Genomic DNA, 17281 nt, shown 5'->3' with positions numbered 1-17281 from the left:
GACCATTTATTTATTCATTTATTCATTCATTCATTTATTTATTGACAGCATCTCAGGGAGCACAAGTTGGGCAAGGATAATCTTGAACTCCTGAGCCCCCTTAGGTGTGGGCCTCCTGGCCAGGCTGAAGAATCTAGAAGTGTCACTGTGAATGATATCTGTCTTAGAAATGGTAAACAAAAAAATGGGCTAGAGAGGGGGCTCGGTGGTTAAGAGCACTGACTGTTCTTAGAGGACTGGAGTTGGATTCTCTGCACCCACATGGCAGCTCACAACCATATGTACCTCCAGTTCCAGGGGACCTGACGGCCTCTTCTGGCCTCACAAAGCACTGCCCACATATGGCACATCTATAAACATAAAATCAATAAATTAAAAAAGAGAGACAGAAATGGTAAACTATAGCTATAGCATTGTGTAACACAGGCTGATGGCTGGATTACAGCCAAGTAAAAGTGGCTTCCATCAAGGTGGAACTCTGGCAAAGCAAGCTAAGGAAGAGAGGTGTGCAAATGGGCAGCAGGCCACGCAGCAATTCCGTTCTTACCTGTGATATGCAGCTGGTGCAGCCTGTGATAGGCCAGGGCTGCATCTCTCGCACTGCTTTTAGCTTCGTCCTCAAAGCCAGCTGCAGTGGCTGGGGTAGCCCGCCAGCGCTGGAAGACTTTTTTGAGTATCCAGCGTACCAGGCGCAGCTTCTGCAGGCTGTACCGGATCACATTCCAGGAGAGGCTGCAGGCCAAGTCCAAGCGGGAGGTAGGCAGTGCCCGGCCCAAAACTGATAAGCAGGTTTTAAGATTGGCAGCAGCCGCCGCAAAATCACCCTATCAAGCAGCAAGTGGAATAATGGTCATTGGTCTTGGCTGTGGTCTTTTTGTTTTCAGACACTTCTATTTTACCAACTTTGTTATCAGAATAAAACACAGTTTCCATTAAAGAAACTCTGAAAATTTTTGGAAAGCTACAAAAACATAAAAAGCCACCACCTGTAACCTTACCCCCAACAAAGAATCCCCACAGACAAATTCTGATGAACTCCCTGACCTTTTTACTAAATGAAATAGGACTGTGTTGTCTTTGAGCAAATGTTGGCAGTTTCCAGCAACTTGTTTGTTGGCAAAACAGCAACTGTTTTGTTTTCTTTTTTGAGACAGGGTTTCTTGTGTAGCTCTGGCTGTCCTGGAACCTACTCTGAAAACCTGGTTGGTCTAGAACACAGAGATCCACCTGCCTCTGCCTCCTGAGCGCGGGGACCAAAGGCGTGCACCACCACTGCCCGGCTGCCACAGCAGCTTTTATAAAGAAGGTAGAAACTAGATTTTAGATAAATTACATGCTTAGGTTCTGGAAATTTGTTGAGCCCCACCTCAGAGTTGCTCAATCACAGCTTTGGAATTGTAGCCTATGATTCTGTGGCCTGGAGAAGGCCAAAAAGCACAGCTTTAAGGACAACTCAGAGCTAAATTGCTAAACTACCTCAATTTGGGATCTCTGCCAAGCTGAGGGTCCCCAAAGGAGTCTATGGCACCTTGCTGATTCTGGTGACTAAGAGAGGTTATCAATGGCTATGAGAAGCTCTTTCCCTAGAAGATTCACTGTTTTCCAGGATATCTTTGGTTTTGCTCCTTTGTCTCAATCAGTCCAGTTCTCCCTAAAAATCCTTCCCTAGCAAGAATGCAGCCTCCCACTCAGGGAAGCTGACTTGTTCTGGCCCGGCAGCGTGCCTCCTGGTCACTGCTCAAATACAAGGGCATCTGAGTCTTTCCAAATAACCTCAAAAGAGCCCTTAGTGACTTCCAGCTTCTTCCACCTTTGAGGTTACAGTTATTACTTACTTTATATCTCAAAATACTTATTCACGTCTACCTTTCTGAAGTGTTAAATTACAGGTTTTTATCTCTTATTGCGCCTATTCTAAGAACCTCCTAAATTGTTTCTGTACCGTTCATGTTTCCTTTCCCCGATCTATCCTTAATACAGTCACCAGAATGGCATGATGAAATACCCTTACATCTGCCTCAATGACAGTCCTGTGAACACCCCCAGCATCACATCTGTGTTTTAGGACCCAGGGCTGAGGGAAGACTCTAATGGACTACAATTGAGGTGTGACAGCCTGTCAAAGGGAGAGTAAACACTGGCTTACTGTGGTTCAGGACTGTTCTCTGTCATATGACTCCCAAAATATGTAAGTTTAACTCCTTCAGAGTCATAAGATGCCACAGACTCCTCCCCATAACTTCTCCTTATACTGACTCCAAATAAAAACCATCAGCTAATTTTCCTGCTCAAAAATCTTCCCTGAGCCCTGATTCATCAGTGAACTGGAGAGACTGCACACAGTTAAGAGCGCTTGATGCTCTTCCAGAGGACCAGAGTCTGGCTCCCAGCATCCACGCCAGGAGTCTTACAGCAACCTAAAACTCCAGCTCTAGGGATTCTGACGTCCTTCTCTGGCTCTTGGGCACCTGTACTCGTGTGCATTCCTGTATACCTTCATACACACCCACACACACATAAATAAAAATAAGTCTAATAAAAAAAAAAAAAAGACTGAACTCAGTTACAAGTCAAAGTTAGAACTCGGCAAAGGTGGACCACTACACCTCCAGCCTTCACTGCCATCTCTCTTTGATAGATCCTCCACTTTTGACACACATATCCTCTGTCTACTTGTCAAGAGTTGAATGTGAATGTTCCCCTCCCCCCAAAGGCTCATGTGGTTTAGCACTTGGTCCCCAGCTGGTAGTAATGCTTTAGAAGGTTGTGGAGCCTTCAGGACTAAGGCCTGGCTGACAGAAGCGGGGTGCTAGTGGCAGATCTTGCAAGTGATCTCCATTTATAGTTCCTGATGACTGATGAGCTCTCTGCTTCCTCATCTGCCAAGATGTCAGGATACCATACCACAAGCCCCTGCCCCGTGACCACCAGCCTTCCCCAGGAAGGACTGAAACTATGAGCTCAAACACACTTCTCCCTTAAATTGCTTCTGTTAGGTACTTGGTTACTCATGGCACTATCAGCTTGAAAGGTCCTGCCATGCCTGCTTGCCTGTCCTTAGTGAGGACAGCACCACCTATACTCACAGCATAGTATGCCATACCAAGGACAAAGCTCATCTAGTGTCCACAGCATGACCTATGCACAGGTGCACCATCCACCACTGCCTTGGGCCTGTTACAGGTCACCCCAGCACCAGCCACCAGACTTCATACAACTGAGTTCTTGTTTCAGCATAGAGGAAGGTGAAGAAAGGTGGATGACAGAACTCACTTTGGCAAGGTCTAGATCCGCCTGCTTCCGGTGTCTCCAGAAGGTGACTGAGGAGCGTGAGTGTGGGCGGATCACTGGCTCCCCGTGGACCAACAGCTTCACAAAGACGCTCAAGACAATCACACCATTTACCAGCCACAGGAGGAGAGTCGGCATCATCCAGTCAAACCAGCCCCCAGAACCTAAAGAGGGGCAGCTCAGCTGAGACTACCAGGCGGCCCCTTGTGAAACAGCAAGGCTCCTGACAGTCTCCAGAAGTGTGAGGTCAAAGAGCCTTCTGCATCATTTTCAGAAGAAATAGTAGACAACTGTACAGTCTAAAGAGAAATCTTTATATCCCCTGGCACCATGGAACTGAGTGCCACACAAACCTCAGTTTAAGGACATTAGGACATCAAACTCACACCTGACATAATGCCACATAGTCCCTCAAACAGGCACTTCCCCCATCTCTCCCAATCCCTCTCCACAGTAACTGTAACAAAGCAGGTTCTGGGTTTGCTTTGCTTGTCCCAACTAAACTAAAGCTTGACTTACTATGCTTAACTTAGGCCAGCCCCTGCTGGAAACAAGCAGGTGGGAGGCCCAACCCCATTTTGATTAGGTGAATACACCATGCAGTTTTACACAGGGTCCTTTTGCCAAAGCAGTCCGCCTAACCCAGGCAGCATCAGGGAACCCACCTACCTGACTCCAATGACAGTACACTGCGGCCAGAGCCTGAGTATGGGTGCTGCTCAGCATCGTGGGCTCCTCCCCACTGAAGCAAGGAAGTCAAGGGGTTAAAGGAGAGGCCCAAGAAGGTGAGAACACACAGCAGAATTCGAGATCGGTCCACCATGCCCAGTGCCACAGGAGGAGAGTCTGGTTCATCCTTGACCTTCAAAACACCAACACAGGGTTACCATGATTACCATCTGTGTTCATGCAGCACTTTGTGGGGCCCCCCAGAAGTCACAGACATTTGATATCTGGTTCCCAGTTTGTGGCTTAGGGGAGGAGTATGAGGAAAAGTCTTACTGGAGAAGTATGTCACCACTTGGAGTGGGTTTGAGATTTCATAACGCTCACACCATACCCAGTGTGCTCTCTCTGCCTTCTGCTTATAGATCAGGGTGTGAGCTCTCAGCTGTTCCTGCCACCATGCCTTTCTCTGCTCTGCCATCATAGACTCTAACCCTCTCTTTAAATAAGTCACCTTGGTCATGGTGTTTTGTCACATCAAGAGAAAAGTACCTAAAACACTATTTTTATCCATACACCAAGAAACAGACTGTGGGTTTTAAATTCAAAATCATTAAGTCAGAGAGGAAAAAAGCCAGAGGGAAACTAAGAAGTCCACAATTCAAACTATTACTCAAACATTGAAATCTTTTTATTGACTGAGTATATCCCATAGAACAAAAGTAAAGAGTACAGGGTCTCACAATGTATATCGCTGGCTGGCCCAGAACTCTATATAGACCAGGATGAGCCTTCAACTCACAGACTTGCCTGTCACTGCCTCCCGAGTGCCAGGTCAACTTTCTTACAAAATGGATCTCTACAACAGAGAGCATACTGGGGTTGAAGACGTGAAGATCAAGGAGCACTCCTATGACTACAGAGAGGACAGGGTCTTTGTTATTTTTTGTTTTTGAAATAGGGTCTCTTGTTATTTTTGCCACTGTGCAGAGTACATGAGCAACAATGTTGTGGCTAAAAAACAAACTAAGAGTCTTGGAGAGAGTATTACAAATTTGGCCCACTATATCTGGGGTTTTTAACACAGGTTCTGTATCTCAGGTGCTCAATGTTGTATGCCTAGCACTATTTCATTGTGTTCACACCACACCTCAATAATGATGGAAATCATGCTTTACAGTAAAGAGTGTAACTTTTTTAGGGGGAGGTTTGCTTTTGTTCATGGATTCAAAGGTTTTAGTTCCTCACAATAGGGACAGCAGTGGTGGCAGAGCTGAGGAGCTTGTCTTACCTTGGTGGCGAGGGAGAACACAGAAAAGGAGAGAATGCTGAAGTTGAGTTTGCTTATTAAAACTAGAATGTAGCCAGGTGGTAGTGGCACACACCTTTCATCTCAGCACTCGGGAGACAGAGGCAGGCAGATCTCTGTGAGTTGGAGGCCAGCCTGGTCTGTAGAGCAAGTTCTAGGACAGACTCCAAAGCTACAGAGAAATCCTGTCTTGAAAAAACAAAAACTGAATTGTGCTTTTGGTGTCTCTTTGATTTTACAGACGGAACTGGAAGCACAGGCCCTAGGGAACTAACAAGGGGTGAGGAAGGGGACTGGAGCCAAGATTTTTCCCTAGTCCTGACACACGCATTCAAATTTTATGTTATATGGACTACTTTTGCCGAACGGACTCATATTTACAACAATGTTTCCAAAGAATGCTGGGTCAGCCTGATCGAGAACCTAGAGAGTTCCAGGCAACCAGCTAGGACTGCATAGTGAGATCAAATCTTAAAAAAAAGAAAGAAAACAGAATGCTTATTTAGCATGCAGGAAGTCCTGGATATGGCCCCGTGGCAGCTCCTACTGAAGGCACTGGCAACGCTGTGCTTGCAGCACTCGGTAGGGGACAGGAAGACCGGGGCAAGGCCGTCCTAGTTTTTTTCATAGCCACTTCCAGGCCGGTCAGAGCAGCATGGTGATTTTCAGCAAACGGAACTACATGCTTTTGGAGTTAGGAATGCCAATGTCAAGATGCCGTGTAGGATCAAGTCTCTCAAGGTCCGAAGACAGTCATTAAGCTTAGGGCCTTTTCTAACTAATTCAACAAACTTCAATTGCCATGGGCTTTTCATTGCTCAGGGACCATTTAAGAGCCCTGGGTTGGCAGAATGTTATCTGTTAGATTGCAAATTGTAGTTGTTCTGGGAAGAGCAGCCAGAGGCAGCCTTGCTCTAAACTAGCAGAGCAGCCTCAGAAAGTGGTCTTGCCAGGCCCATTATGGGCAGAGGAAGTAATGGAGCACATCCAGCAACTCCCAGAGCCCATCGCCTGACAGCTGCTCATTCAAGATCTGGACTCATTCCTCTCTGTCGGGGCTTTCTGTAAGACCTGTTAAATCTGAGTGTCTGTGTCATCTAGAGGCAGCGTGTTCCTTTTTGGAATTTTTTTGTTTTTGAGATGGTCTTGCTGCCGTCTCAAGATCTTCCTGCCTCAGCCTCCCTTGTGCTGGGATTATAGGCATTCGCGGCAACACTAGGCAGTTTTTGTCCCTTTAGATGTAGCTAATATCACAGAATTCCTAGTCCTCTCCACTGATCCAGTCACCTCTCTGCGGCCACTGTAGCCTCAGGTAAAGTGAGGAATTTTGAGGGTACTCATACCTTTGCATCATCCAGCAGAGGACTTCCTGGCTCAGAGTCAATGGAATAAGGGGAGAAGCCTGCCTGGGACCCAGAGTCAGAGGCCGGGGGAGACATCAGAAGGACATTCTGATTAAAGTCATCAATCTTCAAGTCCGCATCACTGTCCACCAGACTGCCTAAGTCAATGCCTTTCAGGAGCTCTGCAAGGAAAACCCCCGTAGAAAACGATTCATTTCTACAAAATCCCGCATGGGTGGGGCCTCATACACATCTCGGTCCTCTGTTATGCCCATCACAGGACTTCTCCAAACAACTGTGAGGTTTGATAGGCCTTTCCCAACAGGCAGACTTACTGTTTTTCTGATTTGCCAATTTCAGCACCATGTTCTCCTGACGTAGCTTGTGATTGACCTGCTGCAAATATTTGATGTAATCAATGGCCTTCCTCAGAACGCCAGACTTGTGCATCTGGGAAGGAAGAGAGGAAATACAGCTACAGCAGTGCATGCTGGAACCGGAGAGCAGAGCCAGAGTTCACAAGTGAGAGCACAGCTGGGGGTGTCAAATGCTGGCTCAAATGTGGCTAACTGGGACACAACTCACCCTAACTCTGAAACTTTTTTTCTTTCTAACTCACTCTGGTGTCCATTCATCTTAAGCCTGCATCTTCCCTAACTCCCATGACAAAAACATAGGCAACACTGTGGCATGAATCTACCTTCTTCTTGGCACTTACCTTGGCATCTGTTCCCATGACCAAGTCCTTCAGCTCTATGATTTTGTCGTTGATAGAGGATCGATAGCGCTTTTCAATGATATTATGTGTTGTCCGCCTCTCTCCTTCTTTGGGGGGTTCTAGCTGCTTTACACCCCCAGGTACTTGCTTAATAGGAACTTTTTCTTGTCCCATCATTACAGGCATTGTGGTCAGAATGGTCCCATTGCTGCCCACCAGGGTCTAGAACAAGGGCAGAGTTATCCTGTTAGTTTAAATAAAGTAACCTCATATCAAAAAGTTGCTTATTCCTCCATATGGGGTATCAGCTGGGAGTGCTCCTGCATATAGGGTGCCAGCTAGAAATACTCTGTATAGTCTGATACCTCCTGGGCTAAGGAGGATAGGTCCCTAAAAACTTTAAGACTTCATCAAGAGTTCCTTGGCTCCTCTCTTGCCCTCAGAGTCACTGTCAGTAAGCTGTACCACCCAAAGATCAGTTCAGATTTAACTTCTGATCTAGGGGGTGACAGAAAAAAAACCTATGGTTTTGCTGTCAAACTGTCAACCACCTCTGAATAGACACGTATGAACTTCATTGAACTACATTAACTGGACCAAGAGAACACTTTCTCTGAGTATGTGACACATCTCTTCTCAATGACAACTAAACTCCCATACTTTTTTCTACTGTTTGGCCATCAGAGATTACAAAGGTAAAAACTCACACTTCCATTCAGAGCTGTCTTCTTAACTAATCAGATCAACCACAGAAGCTCCTATCCCTCATTTCTACTTTTCCCGTTTCCCTGTTCCCATGTTTACTAATTTTTGCCCTAATTCTTCGATAAATGGCTTCAAATCCAAATGGTCAGTAAAGAGACAAAACCATGCTCTACTTTATTAAAATTAAAAATAATTCACTGGGCTGGTTGTAACTGCTCACACCTTTAATCCCTGCACTTGGGAGGAGATGCATATTCCAAACCATCCAGGGCTACTCAGTGACACTCTATCTAAAAAGTAGGCTAGGCAAGGAGGCAAACGCCTATAACTCCAGCCCTCAGAAGCTTAGGCAGGAAGATTTTTGAGTTTGAGGCCAACCTGAGGGCTATACTGAGAGATCCTACATAAAAATAAACAAAACAAAAAATAATTTATACATAACAAATATCATTTTTAGAAGTTTGATGAAGTTTTACATGAATACAACATGCAGTACCCAAGTCAAGACAAAAACCTTCACATTAGTATGTTCCCTCTCATCCTTTAGAAATGAATGTTCCCTTTGTCCTGCCCTATAGCCCTTCTGTGACAATCACCATAGCCATGTTTCCTCTCTTGAGCTTCTTACTAATGGAATCACCAGTGTGGATTTCTGAGACAGGCTTCTTCTGCTATCATTCTGAGGATTAGCCAGATTGCCTTATGCATCAATACTCCCCTTTCTTATTGTTGGCAACAGTTTCATTTTACGGGTGTATTGTGTGTTCTTTATTATTCTAGGAATGGACACTGGATGTTTCCAGTTCTCTGCAGTTTTTCTTCTGAGATAAAAATCTCACATAGCTCAGGCTAGCCCCAAGGTTGCCATGTAGTTGAGAATGACATTGAAATTCTGATCCTCCAACCTCTGCCTCCCCAGTGCTGGAGAATCATGTGAAGTCATGTGACACCATACCCTGTTTATGTGTTGCTGGGGTTTGAACCCAGAGTCTCATGCATGCTAGGCAAATATTCTATCAACTGGCTATACATCTCCAGCCCTAGATTTTGGTTTTTATGAATAGAACTAGTGCTTCCAAAACTTACATCATCTTTTACTCAAAGTGGCTGGGATCCCAGAACTGAAGGATGGTGCTTTCCTTGTCTTGACACCTCTCCCTGTCTGGTGACCGCAGAAGTCAAACCTCCATGGCAACAATAGTACCTAGGAGATGATGGCTCTATGTGGAGCTGTTGCCCAGCTGCAGGGTTCACCTGGTGGTCTTTTCCACCCCCTTGCAAGTTCCCAAGATTAATAACACACTCTGGAAATATTTCTTCAAGGGAAAAAGCAAAACTAAAAGTGGAGTGATATTTACAATCTGACATATTCTATAGAAGCTCCCAATGTCTACTTAGCAGGTTTAAAAAACTCTGATAAGCAGTAGAAGGCGAATGCAACTCTTACTGGTACTTGAAGGGCAGCCGTCTGGAGGGGGGTGGTGAGGGCAGTGAGGGCTGGGTTCTGGACTGCAGCCATAACAGGGCTGCCATCTGTTTTCAGTGTGGTCAAAACAAGTGAATCTGTCTTAATGATCTGAGGCTGAACAAGGACCTAGGAGGAGGACAAAAAGTAGCATTATTTTTCGTATTTTTTTTTTTAAATTTGGCTCTTGTTACACAGACTCATCAGAAAAGAGTAAGAAAACATTTTCACAGAATTGAAAACAAACAAAAAAGGAAATCCCCTACAGACAATTCCCAAAGTTGGCTATTCTGTGCAGCCTGCATCCCCTGTTGATGGGACAGCTGAAGAGTTAAAGGCTTCAGACTTGCTAGCCTGAACAGAACAAGGACGTACAGCTGAGAGAACCAGGATAGCCAGGCACATGGGCAAGAACTAAAAGTGATAAAAACCTAGGTTTTTACAATAAATTAATTTGTGGTCAGCGGGATGGCTCCATGGTAAAGGTGCCTGTCACCAAAGCTTGATGACCTGACTCTGACCCCCAGAACTCACGAGGTGGGACGAGAGAACTGCTGTGGAACTCCTTCAGCCAATAGCCTTTAAAAGACCCACCCACTTTGGGCATGGTCTCACATACTATAAATACAGAAGAAAAGCATGTGTGCAGGCTTCTGGGTTGTTGAATTCAGTTCCAGGTCCCAGCACACGCAGAGGACTATTGTGGAACTCTTTTGTATGCCATCAAAAAACCAACTCCTGTAAACTGTCCTCTCACCTCCACATGTGTGCACATATTCATAAATATTTTAAAACGTAATAAAAAGACTCATTTGTAAGAGAACAGCTCAGATACTGTATTGCGTATAGCCTGGTTTTGTATGTGTGAAGTGAATGCACATGTATGTGCAGATACACACATCTATCTAAGCGTACACGCGGGGCACACCAGGACATCAGCTCTCTCTGTCTTACTGTCTTGCAGGTTCTTAGTTAATTAGAAGCTTCCATTTTGGCTATCACCCTTTCAGTGGGCTCAGGATAGCCTATCTCAAACCCCTTCCCAAAGCTTGGTTTACAGGCAGAAGCAGCCATGCTTGTGTACTGAGAATTCAAACACAGTACTTGATGGATGTGGCTGTGGTGGTAGTGGCACTGCCTTTAATCCCAGCACTTGGGAGATGGAGGCAGGTGGATCTCTATGAGTTTGAGGCCAGCCTGGTCTACAGAGTGAGTTCCAGGACAGCCAGAGCTACACAGAGAGAACGTGTCTCAAATCAAATACACAAACAAAAGTCAAACAGGTCCTAATGTTTACAAGAGCAAGCAATCTTACCTCCTAAGTCATCTCCATAGGCCCCTAAAACATACTTTTTTTAATTACAAAAATAATACACATTTGCTGCCCCACCACATACACACTTAGTATCCACTGCAGAATAGGGAAAACAAATGAAAGAAAGTTATCTGAGAGATACTAGTTTAACAGGTATATAGAGGGTCGGGGGGTCACAACTCAGGTGCAGAAGTTGGGGAAGCTTGTAAGAGTTGGTTCTTCCTTCCACTATGTAGGTCCTGGGGACTGAACTCAGGTTTTCAGGCTTGGTAACAGGTGCCTGCATCCACTGAGCCACTTCATGAGCCCTCCTTCCAGTTTAGACCCATCATATGTGTAAACACCATACAGTCACTATCACCGCCTTCCCCAAGGATGCCAAAGGGTATCTACAGGTGGGGCTCACTCTGGTCTCTGCTACACTCCCAAGTATATCCTGTCCAGGTTCCCTTATTAGCCCTCCCAGCTGTTGTGTATACACTCTTGATGACCCTTCTTAGCATGCCAGAGTTCCTACCAAAGAATAGCTCAGTCGCCCCCAGTTCCTCCTTGAATCCTTTCCAAGCTACCTACCGGGACCTGCTGCACCTGAGGTGCAGCAACTGTCTGCACTGTGGCTGGGGCAAGGGTCTGCAGTGTGCCATTGGCTGTCTGTGTCAACACCCGCTGGGCCTGTACAGTCTGCACCTGCTGCTGGATCGTGACTGGCTGTACCTGCGGGGATGTCACCAGGCTTTGGACTTGAGGCTGCAGGACTTTGGGGAAGAGAAGAAAAAGTTACATGGATAAGAAATGCACCGTGTCTCTGTAGCTGCAGCATAACTTGAGGATGGAGTGTCTCATCATGACTTCAACTCCCCACCTGCTGCTGAAGAAGATGTGCACAGCCATTTACAAGCTGGTTTAGAGAATAGGAACATCCCATGAGGGCTGCATCAATTTCTGATAGAATGAGTACAAATTGTTTTATTACTCTGGGTGCCGGAGTGAAAGTAAGGGAAGCTACTTGGCAAATGGCTGCACTCGCAATGGAGTTAATAGACGTTGAGAACCAACAACCCCCCGGAGTCTCATTGCCTCCTATCCTTTCTAAATGGGAAATCTGCTTTGGGATTATAGTCTCTGATTTCTGCTATACTGTCTCCTCCAAAGTCTCAAACCCACCAGAAAACTACGTGTGTCTTCAAACTGAGAGAATCCTGAGCCCACCCAGCGCTCCCCACTGTCACTGGAGATAGCACATCCCAGAAAGAACAAGTGCTTCAGTCACTCACTTGCTCAACATATACTGAGAGCCCGCCGTGAGGGCTGCTATTCAGAGAAGCAGCACCTATTTGAAAAATGTTATTTGTCTCCACAGTGCTTGTTTAGGAATTATTTGCTGAGGGAACAGATCTCATCCGTGGATGCCCAGATCTGATGGCTAACTATGTATGTTTCAGACCTAATTTTATTCAGGACTCCACCTCTAGTTATCAGGACAAGCCTGCATCAACCATGTTTGCTGGACTCTGAAGTGGGTCTAAACGGACATAAGGTCTTTGAGGAAGGAGACATGTTCCTGTACCATTCTGCCTATGATCAGAAACTTGTCCAGATAGACCACACTGAAATACTCTATCACTCTCAGATGGTAGATCTGCAGTGTCTACACACTGGCACAGGGGCTGTGGAACCAACTGATGACTCTGTCTGACCCCTGAGTCACCTTGAAAGCTGGTTGCTGCATTCTGGTATATCAGAGGCTGCTGGATGATCCTCGTCTGCGGAGCAGTGCTGAATGTTGGTGTGATCATTACCGTCTGCTGCTGAAGCGGAGCTGAAGGCTGGGGCTGGGGCTGGGGTCTGGGCTGGAGAACAGGGGTTGCCCTTGGTGGGGTAGGAGAGACTTTGACCTGTAGGGCTGGAGCCTGAGGGGAAGCAGCTGAGGGGGAGAAGGTAGGTAACGGGACCTGGCTGAACGCCCGCTGTATTGCAGGATCTGTGGTTCCACCACCGTTGCCTCTGCCATTGCTGTTGCTGCCACTGTTGCTGCCGGTTCCACTGCTGCCACTGCTACCACCTCCAGGGAAGGAGCTACATAGCTGCTCTGAAAACAAATCAGGGAACTCTCCCACTTGATTGCTGACGAACTGTAGCATTTCTGTGAACAAAGGAAAGGAGTAATTTTATCGCTACCCAAAAATATGTACTTTTTAGGTTTGTCTTTTGGGACAGGGTCTTGCTAAGTAGACTTGGGTGGTCTGGTAATCAAAACAATCCCCCTGTTGGGCAGTGGTGGCACATGCCTTTAATCCCAACACTCAAGAGGCAGAGGCAGGCCGATCTCTGTGAATTCGAGGCCAGCCTGGTCTACAAGAGCTAGTTCCAGGACAGCCACCAACGGTACAGAGAAACCTTGTTTCAAAAAACAAAACAAAACCAAACCAACCAAACAAAACCACACAATCCCCGTTTCAGTCCCCAAACTCTGGGATTACAAACAGGTGCACTACAGTAGGCTGATGGAACACAAGCACCTTTACTTGTTTTTTTTTTTTAAATGACTCCTATGGATTTGTATGTAATTTGTGGGCAGAGAGGAGTAATCTTATTGCTCAGAGCTCTTGACTAACAGCTGAACTGAGAGCCAATTTCTCCTTTATGTGATTCAGGTTATTAACTACTTAGTGACTTCTTTTGAGGTGCAGGAAATGAACTCAGAGCCTGGTGCACGCTAGACAATTGTTCTGTCTCTACGTTCCATCCTCAGTTCCCCAAATATTAACTTTTAAATTTGATTAAGAAATTGATGCATTCGAGTTGAGAGTGGCGCTCTGCAGTTATATAAATGTACAAGGCTCTGGGCTCTGTTCTGGATACCATAAGCAACGTAACACAAAACAAGAAAATATAGGGAATGAAAATCTAATGTCACACCTTTAATCCCAGCACTTGGGAAGCAGAGACAGGCAGATCTCTCAGTTTGAGGCCAACCTGGTCCACAGAGCAAGTTCCAGGAGAACCAGAGTACACAGAAAAATCCTGTCTGAAAGGAAAAAAAAGAAAGAGAGAGAGAGAGAAGAGGAGAGAGATCGAGATCTTTTCTGAGATAAGGTCTTGCTACATAGCCTTGGCTGGTCTAGAATTTGCGTCAATCCTCCTGCCTCTGTCACCTGAGTGCGAGATTACAGGTGTAAACTGAAATGACTTTTCTAAGACAAAAACAGAAATGGATCAGGATGGGTCTACATAACCCACACCCTAAAGCAGACGGTGGGTGGCTGTCACTGTCATGAAACTTTGGAGGACAGTCACCTTGGCCATGAAGCAACCTCCAGCCTCAGCAATGCTCCTGGTGGCAGGGCTTGAGCTATTGGGGCTGTAGCTGTACCAGAACTCTACTTCTCACCCACTTTCATCCTCAACAGACAAGCTCTGGTCATTGCTCCAACCAAGGTACATGTCTGGGTGGTCACTGGTAGCCTAGGAACCACAAGGTCTGGTGGTACATGCCTGTAATTCCTACACCCAGGAGGCAGAGGCAAGAGGTTCAGCTCATGAGTTTGAAGCAGTAAAATTGTCAAGAACTTTTAGGGGAAGAAAGGATGCAAAGATCATATATAAAGTCCTGGAAATAACTAGAACATGGTAACAGTGGCTGTCAGTACACAGCCAGGTTCAGATCCAGTTTTCTGCCTCACTATTTCATTCACTTATGGTATCACAGAGCCCTGCCTGAAGGCCAAGGCACAGCAGTTGGTCCTGCACCAGATCCCATGCTTTTCAGGGCCCTTCTGGACTTCTGGCTATGTCCTTTCCCTCTGGGAAAGAAGTCAGTAAGGCCAAGAAGACGTGTGCACTTGGAAACCATGCTCTCCTTTCTAGATCAGATTCCAAGTGACTATAACCCCTGAATCCTTGGCCCTCAAAGTCTCAAGCCTGCAAAGGCTTACCTAAACTCTACTTACTCCATGACCCACGTGGTTCTCACGGCTGTTTCTTGTTCTTAGGGTTGCTCCTTACTAGATGCCTGGAGCTTCAATTTTGGCCTACTTATTTTCAGATCTCTACTTCACTGTGCATTTCTTTCTCTTTCTAATATCTAATGTGTACCTATGAAGTTAGTGATTGTTTGTGGTCACCGCAGAGATATTCAAGTGGTCAAGAACCCCTCTCTCCAAATTCTCTTGGCCACTGATGCTCTGACTTGGACACCAAACAAAACACCATAACCAAAACAGCCACCATGCCTGGCAAGACGACCCAGTGGGGAAAAACACTTGCCACCCATCCTGCCAACCTGAGTTTGATTCCCAGAATCCACAGGTTGGAAAGAACTAATTCTCACAAGGCATCCTCTGACCTCCACACGTGTCACAGAATGTATACCCACACACAAAACAATAATGCACATAATAATGCAAATAATAATAATAATCATAATACAAAACCAGTCACCCAAACAGGAGAGCACCATCTCCATTCATTGCCCCAAATCCCTACCAGCAAGTCCTTTTCAAGTCTTTAAAGGAGGGAGGGGCCTTTGGGGAGACATCTGAGGTAGGAGAGTCATATGTGGGACATGTTAGCATGTTACTGGAGATTCCTAGTGTGGTCCAAATTGAGCAACTGGAGCTTAGTATTTCAATTGCAGCACTGTAAGGATTCAGTCAGTTTAACCATGAGGCGTAACTGTTCAAACATGCTAAATTCCCACAGTGCGAGTACTTATGAACATCTCATCATTCTGCTCTGCCATCACTAGCCTGTTGGATGTGGGTGGGAGAAACACGCAGAAGACACAGATATTCCGACTCTGTCAACTAAGGCCAATTCCTTATAGACAATTTAACTAGGAGCCATCCTTAATCTCAGGACAAAATATGAACCAAATACAAATCCAATGCTCAAACATTTCAAGCATAACATGAGATTATAGAAACTTTAAGAAAATCATCAAGAGATGGCTGGGGGGTAAAGCCACTGTGAAGCCTGCTGGCATGAGTTCGAGCCCTGGAAATCCGTATGCTAGAGGGAAAGAACCAAGGAGAATGTCCTCTGGCCCCGACAGGTGTGCTGTGAGGCACATGCCCATCTTTCCCCCCCACACACCAAAAAAAATATCAATAAATGTAAACATGAAAATGAACAGCTAGTAATCCAAAGAGGCGGTTGTATGGTTTCCATTGCATTCTTCCCCAGAGGGGTTGGGATTTTATTAAATGGAGTCTTCTATTAAAAAAAAATCATCAAGAGAAACCTAACAATTTGTTGAGTCTTTGACAATTCCCATAAAGCCAACATGAAACAGCAATCTGATAGAGGGACGCAGGCTTTAGTGCTATGTGGGTCTGGGTCTCAGGACAGCAGCCCGAGAACTGTGAAGACAAATTAGTTCTCTATACTCAGTTTCCTCACCACAGAATGCTGGGAAACACACACTTGATTCTTTGCTCTGAGGAGTAATAAGATAATTTGTGCCCTCGTTAGTGGCACCCATCGAGCACCCACTACACAGGCACTTGTGCCCACTTGGCTTTCCATCAAGTGCTCTCCAAAACACTTTGCTTGGTGGATATGTAGGCTGGTGTGCAAAGGTCACAAGGTTTTAGTTGACAAAGCAGGTTTAAGAGTGTATAGGCAGATGGAACTGAACTGCCTGATTTTTTTCTTAAAGTAGAACCCTTTTAACTCTCACGAGATCTCCAGTGATGCCATCTCCAGACAGCTGGGGAGCAGGTCCCAACCAAGTAGTAAGGAAAGATGAGTGCTTGTGGGAAAGAGCGCCATCCAGAGACAGCAGGAGGGACCCCAGTGAGCTAAGGTATAGGCTCCAGGAAGGAACAGTCATGCTCTTTAGCTCCACGCTCCACCGTGTGGGAGATCGTAATGTCTCTTTACTGTTTCCTGTTCCACGCTTTGTGTCAGGCAATTATATGGGTTCTCATTTCCACAGAGAGCCATGAGACCTGGAAAGGGAGGCCTGGGAAAAGGTTTTATGAAGCTGTGAAAATGGAGTTTTTGTTCCAGTTGCAGTTCACAGAGCACAAGGGCGAAAAGGCTTCCCAGAAGTGGAGCAGCACACCCAGCGTCCCTCACTCTCTTCCACACCGTATCCCAGGCTTAGCTGTCTTTGACATTTAGAGGTAAGGTGCTTGGGCACCAAGAGACTACATTTGGGTTCTGTCCCTTCAAGAGCAAGGAAACAAAACTAGAGGCATTGTTTAGCACCCATGAATTTCAAGAAGTCTCATGCTTCAAAGAGACACAAGTTCATTGCTCTATGGAGTTTATGAACCTAGAGGCAACATAAATTATCTTGGTTGGCTTAGCCACACAGCATCTAATACACATACAATAACCTGAAATATGATCGGATCAAATTTTTATTATTTCATTTTATGCATTTAGGTGTTTGCCTGCATATATATCTGTCCCAGCAAGTGTAAAAACATCATGCCCAAGGAGGCCAGAAGAGGGTGTCAGA

The 17281-nt window shown here is 45.7% G+C and overlaps 1 protein-coding gene across 1 annotated transcript in view; it reads right to left on the bottom strand.

Annotated features, from left to right (window-relative positions):
- Positions 1–17281, bottom strand: part of Srebf2 (sterol regulatory element binding transcription factor 2) — a 61890-nt gene that overhangs the window by 24211 nt on the left and 20398 nt on the right. The window contains exons 2-10 of the mRNA XM_038341561.1: positions 12521–12955; positions 11386–11567; positions 9480–9626; positions 7328–7549; positions 6945–7059; positions 6610–6791; positions 3961–4153; positions 3274–3455; positions 548–824 (exon numbers count right to left, since the gene is read on the bottom strand). Of these exons, the coding sequence (XP_038197489.1) occupies positions 548–824; positions 3274–3455; positions 3961–4153; positions 6610–6791; positions 6945–7059; positions 7328–7549; positions 9480–9626; positions 11386–11567; positions 12521–12955 (1935 nt within the window). The remainder of the gene's footprint in view (positions 1–547; positions 825–3273; positions 3456–3960; positions 4154–6609; positions 6792–6944; positions 7060–7327; positions 7550–9479; positions 9627–11385; positions 11568–12520; positions 12956–17281) is intronic.

This window comes from Arvicola amphibius, chromosome 9, assembly GCF_903992535.2.
Source record: "Arvicola amphibius chromosome 9, mArvAmp1.2, whole genome shotgun sequence".
NCBI lineage: Eukaryota > Metazoa > Chordata > Mammalia > Rodentia > Cricetidae > Arvicola > Arvicola amphibius.
This window is presented reverse-complemented; position numbering and strand designations above follow the sequence as displayed.